The 22,170-nt window shown below is 41.3% G+C and overlaps 1 protein-coding gene across 1 annotated transcript in view; it reads left to right on the top strand.

Moving 5' to 3' along the window:
* FAR2 (fatty acyl-CoA reductase 2) overlaps nt 1-22,170 on the top strand; it is a 76,468-nt gene that overhangs the window by 26,085 nt on the left and 28,213 nt on the right. The window contains exons 2-3 of the mRNA XM_057426235.1: nt 14,681-14,856; nt 17,546-17,725. Coding sequence (XP_057282218.1) covers nt 14,681-14,856; nt 17,546-17,725 — 356 coding nt within the window. The remainder of the gene's footprint in view (nt 1-14,680; nt 14,857-17,545; nt 17,726-22,170) is intronic.

The raw sequence follows: 22,170 nt of genomic DNA, 5'->3' as shown, positions 1-22,170 counted from the left end.
TGATGATGACTTTCATGGTCAATACAGAATGATTTCTGACACCAGGCTGCTGAGTGGGTGGATTAAAGTCTCTCCCCAAGAAAGAGATTTTCCCCTATAAAAGAAGTACCCAGTACTGTGTGCTATTTGCTCAGTCATGAATAATCTCTTAAGAGCTCCTTGCCAGCCATTTCATACGTTGGTGTTTCATTTTCAGGGTGTTTAAACATCCCACCAGCTGGGAATTAGATAAACAGCATCTCAATTTTACCAGTGCAGGAACTGAAAGCAGTTAAATAAGTGGCCCCTTCTTACTTGGCAGTATTTTTTCAGGACTCTTTTGATTGCTGTATTGACTGAAATGCAATTTCAGGTCTATTAGGCCTGCACGCCCAGGGGAGATTATGTTGAAGTCCGTATCTACAGTGAACTTTTTCATTTAGTGCTGGCTGCAGTGTAGTGGGAAATTCTTAACCAGAGACACAAGATACAGTGCTGCTGCTGCTATGAAGCTGACAAGACAGAGGTTCACTTGGGTTTAATAAAAGCAGTACTAAGGAGTCTGTGACTTGATTCTACTTCCCTTTGGCATTAGTAAAGATACCCATTTTTAAAATAAATGACTATATGTGCTCTGAACCGTTCTTGGCTATGATAACTGATATTTAGCTGCAGAGCTAAAGGCTATCCATACAAAACATCCTGCAGTAATGTTTCAGAATTGTCATCTGGACTTGTAAAATCATATGTAAACTGGCAAGGTCTTTTGAGCAACATGCAAGAAAATGCCTCTCTCCATGGCTACAACCCCAAATGTAGATGAGCATCCCTTCAAAAGTGGGTTTTAATCTTGGAGATGATCTCTTGAGCTTCTTTCCTACAGTGCCACATCATTGATCTCTATACCTCATAGGACACAGATGACTCCAACGCTGTCAGTGTCATTGTTTATGAGTCGTTAGTTCTCTTGGTTCAGAGAGTGATGAACAGATATTACATAAATTGAGCCTTTTCAGGAGTTGCTTTTAGGCATGTGGGAGGAAAGGAAACTGTTTTGGAGAGTCATCTCTTCCAATGTAAAAGGGAAGAAGATATTCTTGGGTTAGTACGTTTTTACTCTTTCTGAATTAGATAAAATTGCAATGCTCTGCGTGATGAATTGAGTAAATGACAGGGACTTAATAGTTGTGCTATTATCCCTGGAGAGAAGATGCCAAAACTGAATGCTTTTCATTTGAGAAGGACAAGCTGCTATAAGGTGTTCAGTGTAAGGAAATTGCATGGACTAGGATTTTCCTCTTTCTTTCCTCTGAGTCCCAGTAACCTGGTAAGTTAAAAACACTTTTGCTGAAAAAAGAATGAGTCTGAAACCAGCATATGTCTGAAGTTAGAGGGATCCATGCATGAGATACTTGGCCACCAGCCTGCTTTCTACTGGAGAATCCCAAGACACAAGTTCGCCATTAGGGTGTGTGCCACCTCAGGGATCATTTTACACACCTATAGCACAGCAGTACTTCCACTTTCCTGCTTGAGCACACCAGGGATAACAAATTGCATGTGGTACTTGGGGTCCCAAAGAGGTGGAAAGTGATATTGCAGTACCAGGAAAAGGTACTGCAAAAGGAAAGCACAGGGGAAGGCAGAGACCAAGAGTGTCCCTCCATCACAGTTAGGAATTCAGTGGGCAAGATGCTGCCGAGGATCCTCAGGCTGACAGGGATGACACCATGAAGCAATTTCAGAAACTTTCTAAGATCATGATATAGTGCTGGGCTTGCCATTTTCCTATGCAGTTTTAGAAACAAGTGTCGTGAGCTGAGCACAGGAAATTAGAGAACATAAAGATCAATGGTTTCTCATTCTGTTATAAGTGCTTTGGAATCTGTGGATTACATGGGTCATTTAGTGGAAGGATGGAGACAGAGAATGGTTGGGTGCAAATTTGAGCATCCATCTGGAGGTGGGGGGAAGGCTGCTCTGGTTGATTGATGGATAGAGCTGGTCTTCACAGGCTGGTGAGCCAGAGGTAGTAGTCGTATGTTGCTTTATAAGTTTGACTTTCCTCTTCAGGTTGCAGGCTTCAGGCAGAATTGAATTAAGAGACTATGATGTTTCTAAATTAAGCGATTCACTACTAAAAGTCTAATAAAGCAATTAAATGATAATTAATCTAAAAGCACAGACAACTATAAACCTACTAATTATCATTCTTTAAGTCTTATGAATCACACCTAACTACCGTTGATTTGCAGTTCTATCTCCTTTTCCATTATAAGCCTATCTCTCCTTTTTGCACTCTTATATACCAGGTCTTCCGGCAGGTTGTCCAGTAGGGATTCCTCCAGCATCTTTGTAGACTCGGATTCAAAGATCAGCTTCATTACCATCTGTAGGTGTCCATACTCCTACTGACAAAAATTCCCATCCTACTGACAAAAATTCCCATCCTCCTTTATTCTGCACTTGGTTTTATATCTTATCTCTCAGTTTGCTGTTTCTGGATGCATCTTTTCACCATCATGCACCTCTTTTTCTCCATCCAGACTTCTCCCAAAGAAATAATCTGTCCCCAGATGCTTTTTTTCCTAGTTGGTGCCGTTGCTGCATCCATACCCAAGTTTGGTGGGTTTTTTTTCAGACTTGGGTAATTTTGACTTTGTATGGTATTACGTATATGGTTCCCTAGGTACAGGTGACTTTGGAAGACTTTGCACCCCAAAACTCGCCTCTAGTATCCAGTTCATACCCCCGTCATACTGTTTACCATATATACTCACTAAGAGAAATCCTTTTGTTTTACCTTTGTCTTTTCTGCCTAGTTCCAGTTAAGCACAAGCAGTTTCTTATCTTGTGCACAACATGTATACCACAGCACCAGAGTAACGAGTTTTTCATACTCTGGTTTTGTGCTCATGCAGCCTTGTTGTCCTTGAACTGTTTTAATCATTTCCCTCGCTCCCAGTAGAGCCCTTACCTAATGCTCCATCAGGACCTCCTGCTTACACCATACCATCCTATAGTAGTGTCTGCAGAAAGCTGTATACTGTATGAAAGATGCTACTAGCTTCATGGTCCACGTAGTTTGGGACAGCTCTTTAAGTATTGTTTGTTGTTTTTTTTTTCCCCAGGAAATCTGGGAAACAGATGAGCTGCCTCTACCCAATATGGCAGAATAGGTGGAGACTTAACATTAGAGATGAGTTGTACTTCCCTCAGTTAAATATATAGTTAGGATGTATATATAGCCTCATGCAACTACTATTTGCAGAACATTGTGTATTTCTCATTTGTGAAACCACTACGTGGGATGAGAGGTGCATTCCAGTATGGGTGGCTGCTTGTGGGATGTTCTCCTTGTTTCCTCTCCTTCAGCCAGGGTTTTTCATCAGTAGATTAAAGAATTAAAGTAATTTATAACCTTGTAGGACTAGGGCCAAGGACACAGGCTTATTAACAGTAATCCCTACTCAGACAGATGGGGAGACCTTGTGTACAACTTCTTGTTGTTCAACCTAGCTGGAAACATTGCTCATTCTGGTGACACATGGGGAAGTGATTTGTTACACCTGAAGCATAATTAGCCCAGGTGCTCACTTTTCTGCCTTGTATGGACTGAGTAGCATAAAATTGATTGGCGCAATCTAGATATAAAAGCTAAGGGCAGGGCATGCATAAAACATGAATTCCTTTTCAGTGTACATGAAGCTTCGGTCTCCTCAGTATGAGCTGAGAATGCACTTGCAAATAAAAGTAACAATTAATAGACATGGGCTTGCAATGGTTGATTACCCTTCAACAGTCTCTGAGAGATGCCAGAGCAAGCTAAAACCTGATGTTGACTTAAGGACACTTGATACGGCTTTCCTCATCCTCTTCAAAATGTGTGTGTGTCTCCTTCCATGCTAACATATCTGGATTTCACTACCATTGAAAAAAATAAAGAAAAGAAAAAGGATAAACTCTTACCTGACTAGAAACAAAACTCATTCTGTCTTTTACTGCCTTAAAGAAGAAAAGTCTTGCAGGTTGCATGAAACATCATCTGTCTTATCCCTCCCCATCAGCCCTGTCAGAGCACTCTAGTCAGGTATATCTGCAATGGCAGGGTAGGGAAAAAATTTTCACATGGTGTAACTGAGCCATCTGTGGCAATGCTCTGATCATTGTACCAGGAAGTGAGCAGCATCTGCTCCTCGTAGGAGTGTTACTATCACAAGCTGACGTTAAATGGCCTTCCTAACAACAGGTATCTTTATTCTGAAAGAAGACTACAACTGCTGCTTGATGAGACTCAAGACAGTACAAAAGGAAATAGACATGCCAAAAGGCTGTTACGGACTTCATGGGCCAAATTTGCCTTTCCCTTACATCAGGATAGAACACAGTTCAGTGGGACTGCTTGTATTAATTTATACCATTCCAGGAAGAGGTCATTTTTAAGAATGTTTATTATGGGCAGACCAAACTGATCCGCACACTGTCAAAAGAGGTCTCAAATACAGAAAGCAGTCCATATTTTGTATAACATGCAAAGAGGTTGGATTCAGAGAGCAGGTCTGATCTGTGAATCCAGCTGTCAGGATTGCATGTGGGCTTCTGCAACCATTTCTGCAGGATTTCCATGGATTCTTCTAAGAACTGGCCATAATCAGAGGCATTAATTACAGTTGGTCTCTCGTAAGAGCAGTACTTGCAGACCCACACTGTGATGTAAGTAGCTGGACACTATTTGGACAGATGGTTCTATCTTCTTTAAGAAGTTTTAAAGAACCTAAGCTGAAGGTTCCTTGGATGGAAACCAAGGATTAATTGTAACTCTCTTCTTCCCGGATTTCTCGGAATGGTGACACTACAGAAAATTGGTTTATAGTGGTTAAGTCATCCTTTCTTAGACATTTTCTTAGAATCTCAATTGTTTTCTTTTTCACTTGAATTGGTCTCTTTTTCAGAAGTGCATTCACTTCTTTTATTGTCCCTGCTCTTCCTATTAGTCTCACAAATAGCACTGCCTTCCTATCATTTCCCAGTAATTTTCCAGTTTGTCTACTTACTGTGTGTGCTGCATGTAGCCTTACTATGAGAATATGATTATAGTTAAGCGACAGCAAAGAAATAAACAGATATTTGACAGGCTGAGGTACCTGCACTTACTGCTTTTCTTTTAAGCACCAATTGAAAAAAATTACATTGTCATGATGAGCAAAAAAAAAGATGTGGAATGGCATCAGAAGGCCAAAAAATTTGTATGGGATGTGAGCACAAAAAGAAAAACAGTTACATGGCAAATTGTTGTAGGTAGATCATAGAATGGTTCCTTATGGCTAATCTAAATCTACCCTCTTCCAGATAAAGCCATTCCCCTTTGTCCTGTAACTACACGCCTTTGCAAAAAAATCCCGCTCCAGATTTCCTGAGGGTCTCTTTTTAGGCACTAGAAGCTGCTCTAAGGTCCCCCCAGAGCCGTCTCAGGCTGAACAAGCCCAACTCTCTCAGCCTGTCTCCATAGTAGAGGTGCTTCAGCCCTCTGAGCACCTTTGTGGCCTCCTCTGGACTCTCTCCAACATGTCCACATCCCTCTTGTATTGGGGTCCCCAGAGCTGGATGCAGGACTCCAAGTTGGGATCTCACAAGAGCGGAGTACAGGGCAAGAAACACCTCCTTTTGACCTCCTTTGACCTGCTGGTCACACTTCATTTGATAGCTTGCACTCATGACATTAAACTTTCTTACCTTTATCATGGCCGCATGTGGGAAAAGCCCCTGTCCCAGACTAACTCCTCACTTGTGACCAGGAACTTGTTCATCTTCCTGGTAGTTGGTTCAGGCCAAAATTGTGGTAAGAACCTTCTTACAATGGAACAATGCAGATGATTGAGTTCCAGTGCCAGGGAATAACCTGGCACAGTTTGATTTCCATGTATAGATATTTCTATGGAATTAATCTGCTCTCTTGGGTGGTGGCAGTTCAGCACAAGGCTTTTAACCAGTTGCTGATTGCCTGCTCTTCACATCCCAGAATCTTATATGGTGGTTCATGCTAGAAGAGTGACTTACTCTGTTACTGTTCTCCTTTCCCAGATGTTCAGCTCTCTGCGCTTGAGTGCCATCTCATCACTGTCATGGTTTAAGCCCAGCTGTAACTCAGAACAACGCAGCCGCTCTCTCACTCCCCCCCCCTTCCTCCCTCCCCAAGCTCCCGGAGGGATGGGGAGGAGAATCAAAAGAATGTAACTCTCACGGGCCGAGATAAGAACAGTCCAGTAATTAAGGTATAACACAAACCACTGCTGCTACCACCAATAATAATAATGGTAAGGGAAATAACAAGGGAAGAGAATACAACCGCTCACCACCCGCAGACCGATACCCAGCCTGACCCAAGCAGTGATCTAGCTCTGCTGGGTAACTGCCCCCAGTTCATATACTGGGCATGACGTGCTGTGGTATGGAATACCTCTTTGTGTAGTTTGGGTCAGGTGTCCTGTCTCTGCTTCCTCCTGGCTTCCCCTCTCCCTGGCAGAGCATGAAACTCAGAAAGTCCTTGTTCAGACTAAACATTACTGAGCAGCAACTAAAAACACCAGTGTTATCAGCGTTGTTCCCAGGTTGAAAGTTAAAACCACAGCACTGCACCAGCTACTAAGAAGGAGAAAAATGACTGCTACTGCTGAACCCAGGACAACTACTGTGTTTAAAAAATCTTTTTCTTTATTTGAGTAGCTTTAAATACTTGATGTGTTTGTCTTGAATGGGTCAACTTAAGCATGGCATCAAAGGATTCTTACCTCCTTCGCATTTTTAATCAAGGTGAACTTCAGTGCCCACGTTACCTGTGATCCTTGTCAAGATGGCATTCTCTTCTTTATGCCTCAGGAAGAAGACAGGGACTTAAATAAGTGACCATAGAAGTGCAGGACAACCACTCATCCACAACTGCTGAAGTCATTCCTTTGGAACAGCTCTTTGGAGGGGCCCAAATTCTGAATGGAGTATCTCAAGACTTACCCAGATGTACTTACAGGAGCTATAGGGCCCAGATACGTCCATGGAGTTGTCCTTGAAACAGAACTCTGAAATGTGTACCACCCTGCACATTATACAGGTTATGTGCTGGTTGTGTCAGCTGTATCTGTGTGACAGCCAATGTGCCTGGTTATCGTCTTTGGAACCAGCATTGTAGCAGAAGGAGAAGCGCCCTCAGGGTCTGGCTCAGATAATGTTGACTGAATGTCTCTAATTGTGAGCATCCCTTGGTGACTTTTCAGAAGAGGTTTTTCACTAAAAAGTGACATTGTGAGTTATTGCATGGTCTAACATAGGGACACCACCATGCAGACCCCAAAGCTTCTGTGGGGCTCAGTCAGTTTCAGCCATCAGAGGATAGGATATGACCGTCTGTATAAACAAGGACTGCTACACAGAGCTGATGTTGATTGTATTGTGCTGGGTCAGCTATTTTGCAGCTGGCTGAGGGTGCCATCATGGTGTGTTTTTGCCTGTGATGGCCACCTCTTTCCCACATCACTCCATTCTGTGAAGCATCACAACTGTGAGTGACTTCTGCAGCCAGAACTGCATCTCACTCATTTGCAGGGCTGCTTTGGGGCATCTTTCATTCTGTGTGATCTAATGAGTACAGTATCCCTGATCAGCCAGATAGTTTTGGGTAGCTCTGTATGTTTTGTCTCTACTAAGCACCCATGTGAAAGGGAGTCATACCTGAAAGCACAGCAGCTGCTGCCTGCCTGTGGTCCCTTCACTTCCCCAAAACTCCATTCCACACCATCTGCATGACAATACACATGAAGCTTATATTTTCGGAGGGGAGGAACCTCAGAGTTATCTGTGCCTGTGATAGGTACATTTTTTAATGAAATAATGAGAATGCATTAGAGATCACACTATCTGGCTGCAACACCAATCTCCGCAGGTGCTTAAAAATCAGACTGGTACATTTTTAGGTACTTTGAAATGGGAAAGTAATTTCTGGTTTTGGTGGTTTTTGTTTTTTTTTTTTCCTATGTCTTTCAAAGTCTTTCTTGGTCACTTTAAATGTCTCCAAGAAGTAGGCATCTATGTTTGACACATCCTTTACTGCTGGCTGGTTAGCCTTGGGGACTCAGCAAACAGTTTTGATGCTCCCTGGTGCCCAAGCAAATCTGGCAGTGAAACATCAAAGATCTGTAATTAAGGCAATGAGTATGGAAAAGCAAATTCAGATCCTTTGTCTGGATAACTGTGTTTCTGAGTACATACAGTGATTCTCTAAGTAATCAGTAGTGAATTCTACATGGCAGGAACTGAGGAAGGGGAGATGGACAGGACTCTGGTTGTAGGCAAGAGCTCCTCCCATCCTGTAGCAACTGACTCCCCTTGCACTTATGCCCACACTGGGGCACAGCTATGGAGGAGGGATGAGAAGGAAAACAGTTTTCAAATATGCATGGGAAGAGACATGTTAAATGGTTCCTGTAGGAAAAGCTCCAAGTGTTAACATTCTCTTTCCCTGCACTTAAATTCTTCCCCTGTTTTCACTGTCAAGTATACCATCAAATGCTGGTAGTGTTGTCTGCCCAAGCACCACACAGGGGTACAAGAAACATCTGTGATGAGTGTAAAAAAACCCCATATTCTGTCTGTGACTTGTCCACCCACCTGTAAGATGGTACTTCGGACCACAAAAAGCTTTTCCATGTCTGTCAAGTCCCTAATGTTCCTGTCTACAATGCCTGCCTCTGAAAGAGCTCCTTTTACAGAGTAATTAACACATAACCCACATATTCTTGCTAGAAAACAGCAGGCTTTGTCAGCAGCCAATTTTCAAGGAAATTGGCTGTTTAAAACCACATCCTAAGTAGCTGGCTATGCATATTAGCCTTAGCTGACCTATAGTGAAATTTACTGTCTGTCATCTCTTTGTTTCTGTAGTCTTTATCTTTAAATAATCAGCTGTTTTGTTTACTAGATGTTGGTCATGGGTACTGTATCTCTACTACATTAGCTCCAGTCAGGGGAAAGTAATAGCTCTAGATTGAAGCATAAGCCATTTGTTTTCCTATAATGAGGAACACTCTGTGGCATGCTTTCTGACTGATTAGATGAATTATGCTTTATTTGCCTTGAGAAGAACCATACTTGAAAGCAACTTTCTGAAGAGGAAATGAAGCAAAGAGAGGGGAACAAAAAAAAAGACTCTATCCCCATTAAAGCTTTCTGAGCTGCAGTTTCACACTTTTTGACTGAGCAATCCTGATGCTTATTGGTGGAAACGTACCAGACGAAAAATTAATTGCAAGCTAATTGCTTTATGTCAAGAAGCTGCCCGATTATTTTGCAAATTTGCTACAATGGCAATTCTTAAGTAGTTCTGTACCAACCTTCCTTCAGGACTGTACGGAAGGATTTTATCAGTAGAAACACAACTCGGCTAAGCTCTTTCAGCAGAATAAAACTGCAGAGATCAGATAGTTTTTAAGAGTTATTTTTATGACTTCAGACTACTTAAGTAGTTTAAATTTGTGGTGGTCACTCATATCCATTTATGATACTGCCATTGAAATCACAGAGGGATGGATGGGTGCGCCAGGGTGTTACTTTGTGTATCTACGTATAGCCAGTTCCTTAGCATTTATACACCGATGCTCTGTTCAGAAGAGGGATTTCAAACACCTTTTTAAAATTATTCCAGATACCCAATGAACATCTTGTTCTTTAAAGGAACTGTTAAGATGCTTTACCACTTGGCCTATGTCTTGCTTAGAATAAATAGTATGTCCTTCACAGAAGCAATTCATGCTTATATTCTCTTGAATTATGCTAAGCAATCCCTTTCATTTCTTTATCTGAAAGGGCAGAAGCTTTTTCCCTTTTTTTGACTGAACTCTTCAACCGTACTCTTCTCAGTAGTTTCTCATATGTGTGGGAATTCTCTCATTTTTCTCCATTCTAAATGTTCTTATACAGTAATTACTTGAAATGTGCATACTTTAATGTAAGTTACCATCTTCCGATAATCCTCCTAGTGAAGCCTAATATCCCAGCACCTAGTAAACACACCTAGTCCCACCGTCCACCAGAGAAGACCATTTTTTATTGTTCTTACATAAAAACAAAAAAAGCTGGCAACATTTGATTAAAACAGTATAATTTGTATAGTGGTTTTTAGGCATGTGGACCGGTAAGTTCAAAAAAAGGAAGGACTACCAAAGCTTCTTTGAAAGGCAATTACAAACCAAATTCATGCAAGTGTCTTTTTAAAGTAAACCATGGCTTAGACACTCTACTTTTCATTAGTTTGTATTTGCTTCACTGAAAATGTCTGATGAAGAAGATGCAAAGCCTTTGGCATTTTACGTTGTTTAGTGATTCCTTTATTGTTCAGCTGCACTGTTCCATAGATATGCAGTTTGCCCTTTGTCTGAGGTTTCTGTGTCTTTGTGGTCACGAAAAATTTCTGATTGAAAGATTGATGGGCAGAAATCTCTCTGAACTACTACATGCTTTCATGCAAGAGCAGAGAACACAGTGTTAGAGATTCCTTTGGGAAGGGAGGTCAAAGCTTAAGTGGGCAAGAATAGGGGAAAGAGATGCCTATCAAACATACTTAGATATAATGTTGGAGTAATTGTAGATGTTCTGCTTTCATAGTAAGCGCTTGACAACATACATTTGTTGTGGTTTAAACAAAGTCAGCCATAAATCATGCAGTCTCTCCCTCACTCCCCCCCCCCTTTTTGCCCTACCCCTGTTCCCAGAGGGATAGGAAGGAGAATCAAAAGAATGCAACTCCCACAGGTTAAGAACAGTTTAGTAATTAAGATATAACACAAATCACTACTGCTACCACCAATGATAATAATGATAAAGGAACTAACAAGAGAAGAGAATACAACACCTCACCACCTGCTGACCGATAACTCCCCCCCCCCGCCCAACTGAGCACCAACTGATACCTAGTCCAACCCCGCAGTGAACAAGCCCCTCTGGGTAACTCTCAGTTACATCCTGGGCATGATGTGCTGTGGTATGGAATACCTCTTTGGTCAGTTTGGGTCAGGTGTCCTGTCTCTGCTTCCTCTCAGCTTCCCCTCCTCCCTGGCAGAGCATGAGACTCACAAAGTTCTTGGTCAGTCTAAACATTTGAGCAGCAACTAAAAACATCGGTGTTATCAGCGTTGTTCCCAGGCCTAAAGTAAAAACCATAGTGCTGCACCAGCTACTAAGAAGGAGAAAAATGACTGCTACTGCTGAACCCAGGACAACATTGAAATCACAGAGATTAGATTATTACTATAAATGGGAATTGCCTGGTTGTAAAGTAAGAAAAAGTCAGCAAATTTTAAGAGTGAAATTCTCACCTCTGTTGAGGGGCCACACAGCCTATGCAAAGCATGCGTCCCTTGAGGTTTAAAGTGAGAATAGCAGCTATTAGGTTTATTTATTGTGTTTTGGTCAAGGTGGCAGCGTTGCCTCTGGAACGCATTAAGATGCTCAAAGACACTGAAATCAGGATATTTTATTATTGATTTCCCTCAATTTAATACTGGATGACTTGAAATCAGAACTATAATTGTGTGGCAATTCATGTATCACTTCTGGAGTATTGCTGACTTGGCCAGTGTTTTTTGTGCATTTCCAACAGTACAGCATGCCAGCCCACGTCTGTCCATTGAATATATTTTGCATTGGCAGACAGCTTCTAAAAAGAAGAGACAGAACAATCCTTAGGCTTCATGCAGTTACTGGGGATTTATTATATATGCTCTGGATGAGCTAATCGGAATTCAGAGCAGAAACAAAATTACTGTTTACCTGCAGACTAAGCATCATCTTCATGTTAAGCTCTCTTTGAACTATAGGAAACAGTATGGAATAAGCTGCATTTGTTTTGTCTTTAAATTTTCTTGCTGCAAAGCACTGACAAATCTGAATTCTTCAAATTCCATAAAAGAGGGTGCAAATTTTGATTAAACAGCTGCTCCTGTTATCTGATTTAATGGTGACAATGAACTGAATGTTCTTGTGATCCAGAAGGTTTCCAAAGCAGTATGCTGATTTATGAGCTTGCATTTAGAAATTGCCTTCATCTTTCAGAGAAACGCAGTGAATCATCAGAGGGGGTGAAAACTACAGCTGTTAAGTGGCATGTGGCAGTAGGAAATACCTAGCAGTAGGCACAGAAACTGAAGGAGGTATTATCTGCAACGGGAATGTCAGGAGAAGATGGCATGTAGGCAGAATATAACTGTCCAAATTTGATCAAGGCTGGCACAGGAGAAATACTACACTTCTTTTTATATGCCATGTCTGCAATGGAGAAAGGGCTGATTCATTCTTCCTCTGTCTTTGCGTTATTTATGCCAAAGTAAACCCAGTATAAAATAACTCTCATTGGATGGAGTTTTACATTCTCTTTGCAATCGAACAAACAAATGCAGAATTGTTCCTAAAACTCTGACAAGGTAGCGTTGGTCTTACATGGGTTGTCTGAGAAACCTTTTGATTTTCTGTCTCACTGGGGCTTGCTCTATGTGTGACCTCTCATGAGATGATGCATATTTGGACAGCAAATCTAGCAACCTCTTGTTAGAAGACAAGTTTTTTACAGATGTTAATGCTGCTAGTACCTTGTTCTGAACATAAGTTGTTGGGAACTGAGTTCCTACAGTCCAGCTGGCTCTCACCAGCATCTTTGACCATGATTAGCTTTCTCTGTTTAGAAATCTATTCTCTGGCCTAGACATTACAGGAATACACATGGAGTTGGGTGCAACTGAGAGAAATGAAATATCACCCTGTCCTGACTTCTGTTAACTTGCTGAAGTTTCAGGTTTATGAAGGATGTGCAGCTGTGTGTTAAGGAAAAATACATGAGTGTGCTTCTGCATAGTGTGGAAGGCTAATGATTTTCTTTCCACTTCTTTATCCCTAAGAACGTTGAGGTTTCTCTAAATTTGGTTGTCAGATAAGCAGGAAGATGGCGGTCCCTTAGTCATACAAGAAAATATTGCTGTTAATATCAGTTTAATCATTCAAATGTCTTTTAGTCTGTTTAATACGTGTCTCTTATGTAAGCACTGGGCAAATCAAAGACAGAACAATCTCTAGAAAAACAAGAGGCCACGATAGTAAAGAGATTTGCAAACTCATTGTTACTAGTTAGTAAGCTACAGAGTAGAGGAATCACCCAGAAAACAGAGCTACCAAGAAGCCAGCTGGCACGTCCTCCTACCCCTAGGCAGGCTCAGTATTTCCTGCCTTTCCTGGCAATGCTTATCTAGACAGTTCTTAAATGCATGCAAAGGTAGCAGCACACAGCATTCACCAGCAACCTCTCCCAGTACTTATTTGTTCCTGTTAGTAGGCTAGTTACCTTTTAAGTGTGGTTATCTTTTGAAATCTAGATTATACCTCTTCAGATCCCACAGTGCCTCTATTCTATTTATCCTTTCTACCCTTCTTGCCACTCTGCTCCCAAATAGAGGAACTTTAATGCAGCAATGTTGGCCAACAATACAAGCCCCTTAGAACAGATGCTTCTAAAACTTAAGATGTTTTTTTCAGAGACTACTCCAGCATGCTCATGTAGTGTTTTGAAATTCAGGCTTCATCTTGGTGAGATTGACCAACTAAAAGGTTTCCGTATGGAACCTGCAGTAAGCATCTGCTTTCACAGTGCAAGCAGAACTGCACCCAGACCTGCTATACTGTTATCAGTGACTGAGCTACTCAGAGTAAAAATAGGAACTGCGGAAACTGCTGTTTTCATATAGGTACTGACAGGTGATGACAGTATTGATTTTCTTTCAGAAGGTTTGTGCACAGTTGTCTCACTGTTCAGGGTACCTGCCATCTCAGATTTTAGGCAAAGCAAGGTGCCAAAAGCTGGGTTGGGCAAGTCATTAGACAGAACAGTATATGGAAATGTAGGGGTCTTTTTAGTGGACAGATGCAGTCTTGTCGTTCTGTAGAAGGCTGAGCAGAAAATGTGCATTGGGAAGAGCTGTGGATCATACTCATAGGAAAAAAGGGCTGGAAGACAGCCTGAGAGGCCAACTAGCTGCACTTTCCAGTTCTGCAAAATTGCTGATGGCAGTCAACAGCTTTAGCAGTATGAGTTATTGAGATTCCCCATCTTTCCATCCCAAAGGCAGTTTGACTCATCCGACATGAACAAAGAGTGACAGTAGACAAAGAGTAGCAAAGGAAGAGGAGAAGCCAGAATGTGCCCTGTTCCTCTCCTCTGCTCAAGTCCTTTGTAAAACCACCAAGAAAACTGCTTGAGTCTAATGATTCACAGGTTTTCCCACTCCATACTCTGCACTCCTCCTCTTTAGCTCCTGTTATGGTCCTACAGGCATCCTTTGAGGTCAAAGAGGAAGTGGTTGCAGGAGATGTGGAAATACAGTATTTTCAGTGTCTGTCCCAGGAAACGAGTGGTGCAGAGAAGAGTAATTTGTCTCTTTAGGGCAATGCATTACCTCCTGTATTTTTGTCCTGTTTCTCCTGTGAGGTTTTCCTGTGAGAGAGAACAAATGAATTAACTGGTTTATCATCTCACCTGTGTCATCCCTCTGAAAGAACCAGGAATTCTCTTTTGTGACAGTTTCGTTTGACTGACATGATCAGACTCTCTGCTAATCAAAGTGATCTCAGTAGCCTAATTCTGTACCTGATCTCTCTCTGTTTGTGCTTCAAGGTCTTTGACAGGGTGCGAGAAGATTGCCCTAATTTCCACGAGAAGATTAAGCCTATTAATGCTGAACTCACTCAGCCCAAGCTGGCCATCAGTGCTGAAGATGAAGAGGAGCTTCTGACCCGGATCAACATTGTCTTCCACTGTGCAGCAACAGTTCGCTTTGATGAACCCCTGAAGTATGTCCTCCTTTCTTCTTTCTGTATTCACTGAGCACAATTCAGAGTGCATGATAGCTTATAATACAACATTCAGTGCATCTCTTGTATAGCTGTAGTAATAGCTCTCCACTTATATTTCCATGCTACATGTGGTTCTGCACTGAATGTGCAGTGTAAATGCTCTGAAAATGTCATGTGCATATGCATGTCAAAAGTGAAGTGTCTTGGCAGATTTCCATGGGAACAGAAGGAAGTACTGCAAGCTTGGGTTGTAACATAGTAAGGGAGTTAAGTTTGACCTAAAATTGGGATAGGGAAAAGTGTGGTTTAGGTCACGGGGGAGATATTTTGACAGAACTAGCTGGAGACAGCTTGAAGTGAAACTATGTTGTGCCTGTCTCTAAAGCTAGTGTTAATGGCCTTTCTTTGTCACTGAGAAACTGAGAGGGAAATAAGATGTTGTTTAAGAAAATAGCCTATCCCAAGTTTTAAAATACACAACACTCAGAGTAATTAACTGTTTACAATAAATGCTCAGTTTCTGAAGGAGCTCCCTTGGGAATGCCTCTCCAGGCAGGCTTTCCATTAAGAAAGAAGAACAGAAAAAAAGCCACTAAACCAAGATTAGATGTGTGAGTGCCTCTATGCAAATCGTAAAGGTTAACAAACCAAGAGGGATGCTCTGGATTGTCAGATCTTCACAGTTTTTTGGAAAACAGTGTGAGAGTAGAAAACACAATTACTAATATCAGTCCTCATTTGCTCATATGTAGGCTAAATAGATATCCAGTGTGTCCACCGTAAATAATTGCTTTTTGCAACAAGTAGAGAACCCACCAGAAAGGAAGCAGCTCTTGATATAATCTTGAGCCATGTGTAGAACCTGAATGAATATGTAAGTAGCAAAGCACTGCACTGTATTAATACCTATAAATGATTTTAAATCAGTACATGAGTGAAAATGCTATGAAAAATATGTCTCAGTGGCATCAAAGGGAAACTACGTTTTTAATAAGGAGGCTAGCTAGAAAGCAGTTAAAAAGTTTAAATGGTCATCTGCTTGCAGGCAGTGTAGAAACTATTTAAAGGCTGATTGCTTGTGATCTGTCAAAATCTCTCTAACAGAACAAGGAAAATCGATTCGATTAAATGGCAAAATAGGAGAAGTTGTTAAAATGAAATTATTCCTATCTGAGGAATGAAATCTATCACATGGGTAAAAGCTCTGACAAGTTAAATGTGAAAGCACAATATTGCTGCTGAAATAAGAGGTTTGAGCAGCAACTTGCTAACAACACAAAAATATAAAAATGGCAGAAGTCCAAAGGGCAGAAGTCCAAAGCCTACCACAGAATATTTAGAGCCGATAGAAAAGGGAGGTGCAAAAGCAGTGCTATCAAGATACTAGAAAGGCAGCAACTGAGAAACTGATGAATTATTGGCATCAACATTCAGTACATTTAGGGAGCTCTCCAGATGGAACTCTTGAGGGTAGAAATCTGAGAAACTGTGTTATACTGAAATATCAGTGGATGCAGTTTTAATATAAATAGGAAAAAAAAGAGTAACAAATCACCAGGGTTAGATGAAATTCCCCTGGAAGGCTAAAAGAGCTCTGAACATATCAGCAGAAATCTGTGCTGGGCCTGTATTCTGAGCGCAATCCTGTTCTTCCCTTCTCAGAAGGGATGTGGTTGAATAGAAATGTACACGGAAGAGTAGCTTTCATATGAAGTGTAGCTAAAGTAGAAGGATTCATCCTGCTAGAAGAGCAGGAGGAAAAAGAAATCTATAGAAAACTCTATTCTTAGTAGCGTCATACTAAAAAAAAACCCAAGTATTTCTGAATTTAGATATTGTGATGCAAACATTAATCATACTCTTAGCTGCTGTTTTCATTCATCAGGACTATTTACAATTTCCCTTCAATGTTGGTATAATTAATTTCTTTAGTATATGCTGTACTTAATAGCATTATTTATAATCTTGTATGCATTGTTGAAAGCTTATGCTCCTGTGCTGAACAGTTTGCATATTCCTTAGCCTTTTCCTTTCTGTGCAGAAAAGTGTCTTTCTTACAGTACAAAGCGTGCAACAGAGTTGAACATCTGTTCACTGAGATCCATTGCAGATAGGTCCAGGACAACTTTTAGTTATGCTCTGTGCTTCAAGGTCAACCTTGCTAACCAGGACTCTTTTTCTCTTATGCTTATTAGCTGTCTTTGCCATTCCTTAGGAATTTAAGCTGTTATCTCTAATTGAGTTTCTTTCAGTATGAACCTGTTTTCCTGGGCCAAAGGACCTTTTGCTGCTTGCTGAAACCATATGTTTATCTGGTTTAGCAGTGGTCCCTTAAAGAAAAAGTTGACAGGGCACCATAGGAACCATAACACCTCTGTGGTCATCTGTTTTGGAAATATTTGTTCCAGAAAGGGGTGGTAAATATGTCAGATTTAACAATGTTAGAGGAATGTTACCTCTGATCATTCAAATTGAGTAAAAATATTTGAGAGACTTTCTGTGGCCAGAACAGTAAATCTAACTGGAAGCTGGTTTAGCCCTTGCATTGCATTGAAGCTTTCTGCTCTGCTGTGATCACTTCTCTTCTCTTACATTCATTTTCATGATTTGAGATTTGTATAATGTGCAGCTTCCGTATATTCTTTCAAGTGTAATACCTTTTGTTTCCTTCCCCCACTCTCTTTAGACATGCCCTGCAACTGAATGCATTGGGCACACAGCGACTTCTAGAGCTGGCCCAGCAGATGCAGAACCTCGAGGCCTTCATCCATATCTCTACCGCCTATGCAAACTGTGTCCGGAAATGCATAGATGAAATCATCTACCCACCCCCAGCTGAACCCAAGAAGCTCTTTGATTTAATAGAGTAAGTAGGATTCACCTACCGCATCGCTTCTTCTGACATTGGTTTTGCGCCATTCTGCAGAAGACCTCTGAATTGTTTGCATTGCCAACACCAGTGGGGTTTCTGTTCATAGTTGCTGTTACTGCTGTATGGCCTTGCCTGCACACACCCATGCCAGCAAAAAAATGCTGGAGCACGAGCCTGATGAGGAACAGCTGAGGGAACTGGGGTTGTTTAGTCTGGAGAAGAGAAGGCTCAGGGGGGACCTTATGGCTCTCTAAAGCAGCCTGAAAGGAGGATGGATAGAGGTTGGGTGTCAGTCTCTTCTCCCAGGTAACAAGTGACAGGACAAGAGGTAACAGCTTCAGACTGTGCCAGGTGATGTTTAGATTGAACATTAGGAACAATTTCTTCACCAAAAAGGCACTGGAACAGGCTTCCCAGGGCAGTGGTGGAATCACCGTCCCTAGAAGTGTTCACAAACTGCATAAATGAGGCCCTCAGTGACAGGGGTTAGTGGTGGCCTTGGCAGTCATGGTTGGACTTGTTGATCTTAAAGGTCTTTTCCAACATAGTTGATTCTGTGGTTCTATGAGGGTGAGACCAAAAGAAAAGAGAGCTGTTGTCCTATGTGCTTTTGGGTGGTACTGTCCACAGAATGTCCTCCAGTAAGTCTGTCCTTTCTGTGTTTTATCTTGAAACTAGCTTTACTGAGTTGTTTCATTTTTTGAAAACAGAAGAAATACAGACTCTGGCTTGGAGCTTTTGTTTGTGGAGAGCTGCTGAAATCATGCTTTATAAACATTTGGGTGAGCTGAAGAATACTTCTCCAGATACAAAATGTTAGGAAATAGCATAAACCACACTTACTAACCCTGCAATTCCAGCTACCTCTGAATGTTTTCACACAGTTCTAAAAGGAGCGTGTGATTTCATGGGAGTCCAGCATTGAGTGTATTAACACATAAGTGTATTTGCTAATAAGAAATGGAGTTGTGTTGCTGCTTTCTGTAAGGCTACCTTACCTCTGTTACTACCTTAGTAAGAACTGATATTTTTTCATATACCGTATATTTATTCCTTTATCTCTTCAGCTTCCCAATGTGTTTCTATCTATTTCAACGATCCTGTGGTATTGAACTGGAGTTACATGGGAATAAGTCAGAAAAGGGCTGTTTCTTAGAGAGTTCAGTGCCAGAATCCAGGACTTTGAGGAAACAGCAAAAAAAGCTTGTTTAATTGAATTTACTGAAATGAAGAATAATTACAAAGAATAACAAAATCTACTGATAAAGGCCCCAGGAAACCTTCCCCTTAGAGAATTTTCCCACAGCTGTAGTTTTGTTTTCATTTATTTTCTAGTGATATGCTACTCATGTGATATAAGCAGCTGACCCATGAACTGTAACCCAGAGAGCTGGTATAAAATCTTTCTTCTCCTTCATTTACAGTAATAGGAGATGAGATTAATTCATGTCCAATAGGAGAAGCACTGGGATCTTATTTCAAGGAAATGTTTGTCCAAAGAAATAATTTCACTAAGTGCTACTCCAGAAAATTTAGTAGAAATCAGTGTTCTCTATTTTAACTTCTCCAGTAGCCTCTATTCTTTGGTATGTTTACTTCCAGCTGGTAGTCATCTATCATTTATTCTGCAAGTGGAGCATGATAAAAAACATAAGAAATGCCCTAGTGCATGAGAGCAATGGACTGCCTGGCCCAGTATCTTGCTCTCAACAGTGGCACTGGGAGATGCTCGTTAGGATGACTGCACCAGCCTGGGTACTTTTGCAGCCCGTTCCCCTTGTAGCCTCCCAGAAACCAGAACTGTTGTATGAATGAGGGGTGTTATGTCCTGTTCTTTTCTGAGCTGTTTTTTAATCTACTAATTTGTTTAATCCCTTTTTGAACTTTCTGGTACTCTGCCTCTGCAACCCCCTGTGGCAGCAGGTTCCAGTTTATCAACCAACTGCTGTGTACAGACAAACTTTCTTTACCTGTTTCAAACTGTCATGCTGGTAGTTCCGTTGCATGTCCCATAGTCATAGCATTGCAGTATCTGCAGCATTTGCCCTATTTACTGCCTGTGCAGTTCTGTAAATCTGTATTTCATTCAGCCTGGACCTTCTTTTCTGCAGACTGCAGAGTTTCAGCCTTTTTACTGCCTCCTCATATGCCAACAGATCTATCTTCTGGATGATTTTAGTTGCCCTTCCCCTCTGCCTCTTTTTTAATTCCACTCTGAGGTGCAGAGGCCAGACAGAACTGCACGAAGTACTCAGGGTGTGATAACTCGAAGTTTTATTTAAACAATTTCAGAATGACACCATTGGTCTTGTTCTTGGTACATGATGATGTCCAACATGTTACTGACTTTTTTTGTCTGTTGCTACTCATTGACTTTTGAGATTTCGTAGAGCTGTCAGCTAGCTCTTACTGAGCTGCAGCTGCCAGTTCTGAGTTCTGCAACCTCTAAGACCAATTTAGAATACTTTTCCCTAAATGCATTACCTTATTTTTATTTATAGTGAAGCTAATCTGCCACCTTTTTGACCACTGACTCAGTTTTACAATGTCCTTTGGAGTTCATCACTATCAATAATACATTTCACTGCTCCCAGAAACTTACCATTACTTGCAACTTTGGACATAAGACTTCAGCAAAGGTCTGAATGCTAATCAGTAATATGTTGAAGTGCCTGGCTACCCCATAGGTTACCCCTGGCTACCCCAGTTACTTCAGCTGCTTCATGTAAGACACCAAGAATTTATTTATTGTAGTTTGCATATGCAGCAGAGAGGATGGTGTTTGAAAGAAAGGCTGAGTGACAGGGTGGGCTGTCAGAGTGTGCTGACTGACCACTGTACTGAGGGCCATTTTCTTAGCCACATAATTAGAAATTAGGGTTCTTGCTCTTTCACTATATTTTAAATTTTTTTTTTACTGTTTTTCCTGTTTTTCATACTCCAGAATTCACCACCTTCTGGTACTTTCAGTGAAAGAGAAATCACAGCATGCCCTCAGCTAGGATGACATCTGTTTCTTTACAGTATTGTCACAGCAACAACAACACAGCAGTGAAACCACTGCTTTCAAAGGCATTGAAATCAGGTGGGCCTTGTTCAAAATTGACCCTTGTCTCCAGGGTCATTGGTTTGGAAGATGTTCTGCAAATCAAAGGCAACGTATAAAGAGATGCATGGAGCTGCAGAGTGTGTGAAGGAGCAGGATGGGGAAAGCCCCTGGGATGTTGAGCACCCACTGTTGATGGGGCTTGGAGCAGCCTGGTCTAGTAGAAGGTGTCCCTGCCTGTGGCAGGGGATTGGAACTGGATGGTCTTTAATGTCTCTTCCAACCCAAACCAGTCTGTGATTATAGGTAGAATGGGATAGAGAAAACTGAGAGACTGTGAAGGGCAGAGGATTACTTGGAGAGAGAGAGAGAAGGCAAAGCAGGGTTGGAAGATTAGAGTGATGCACCTTCGTAAGTGGATGTGGAAGCGGAGTGATTCTGCATGTAAGTGGAAGAAGTAATATGTGGATATCTGAGTACAGAAGGTTTAAGAGAAAGATGAACAGGTATCAGAATGTTACCTTCAAAAAGGGGGGGGGGGAAGGAAATAAAGCTGACAAGAAAATATAAACTCCCTTCAAAAAGGGGGAAGAAATACATGTCATGCTTTGCATCAGGCAGCTGTGAAAGATTATTTTCACAAACAACTCTTGTCTTAAAGTGCTCTTTTGCAAGTGCATTAGGGGGTATGATCATACAAATGGGAGCAATAACAGGCTCGTTCAATCATACTTTTAGCTATGCACTTGATATATGCGTATGAGTCTTTATTCAGTTTACACAGTCCCAAATAGGACTCCCAGCTGTTTCTTTTTTCTGTTCTTATCCTCCTATTATATCCCTGCTTTCCTGTATTTTGATATTTAACCTGCAACTAAAGCCTTAGGCTTAATCTGTGTAAACCAAAAGTCACACTTCTAAGTGCTGCCAGGCCAATAGAGGAAATGTATAATCTGCCACATCAAGCAAGATTTGCCTTAATCTAAAGCTGAGGGAAATCAGCTTTGAAGGGTGTGCTGAGGTAAGGAGCACAGCACACAGTGAAGAAGAACTGGGTTTGTTATTGCAGAAAATGTAGATCCGTCATTACTTACAAGAAAGAGAGCATCTGACTAATGCAAAGCGGTTAACACAGTTATATTTTCGTATGGCAGGGTAATTTGGCACGTATACATGGTGAAAGAAGAGGTTACTAATGGTTTCATTTGCATCTCTTGTTTCTACAGGGCAATTGCAGCAGTGAGCAAAAGCCATAGCTTTGTGATTTAGCATTTCAAAATCTTCAAAGTAGGTCACAGAGAAAGAGGACCATTTCTCCTCACTGAACTGTCAGCTCAGCGCTCCTGTGATGATAGTGCTGGTAGATGAAATCACCTGGGAGGATGGTACCCTG

Source organism: Pezoporus wallicus, unplaced genomic scaffold, assembly GCF_028554395.1.
Source record: "Pezoporus wallicus isolate ANWC-B61680 ecotype Strahan unplaced genomic scaffold, APGP_CSIRO_Pwel_v1 scaffold_3294, whole genome shotgun sequence".
Lineage (NCBI taxonomy): Eukaryota > Metazoa > Chordata > Aves > Psittaciformes > Psittacidae > Pezoporus > Pezoporus wallicus.
Note: the sequence above shows the minus strand (reverse complement) of the source record. Positions and strands in the feature narration are given on the sequence as shown.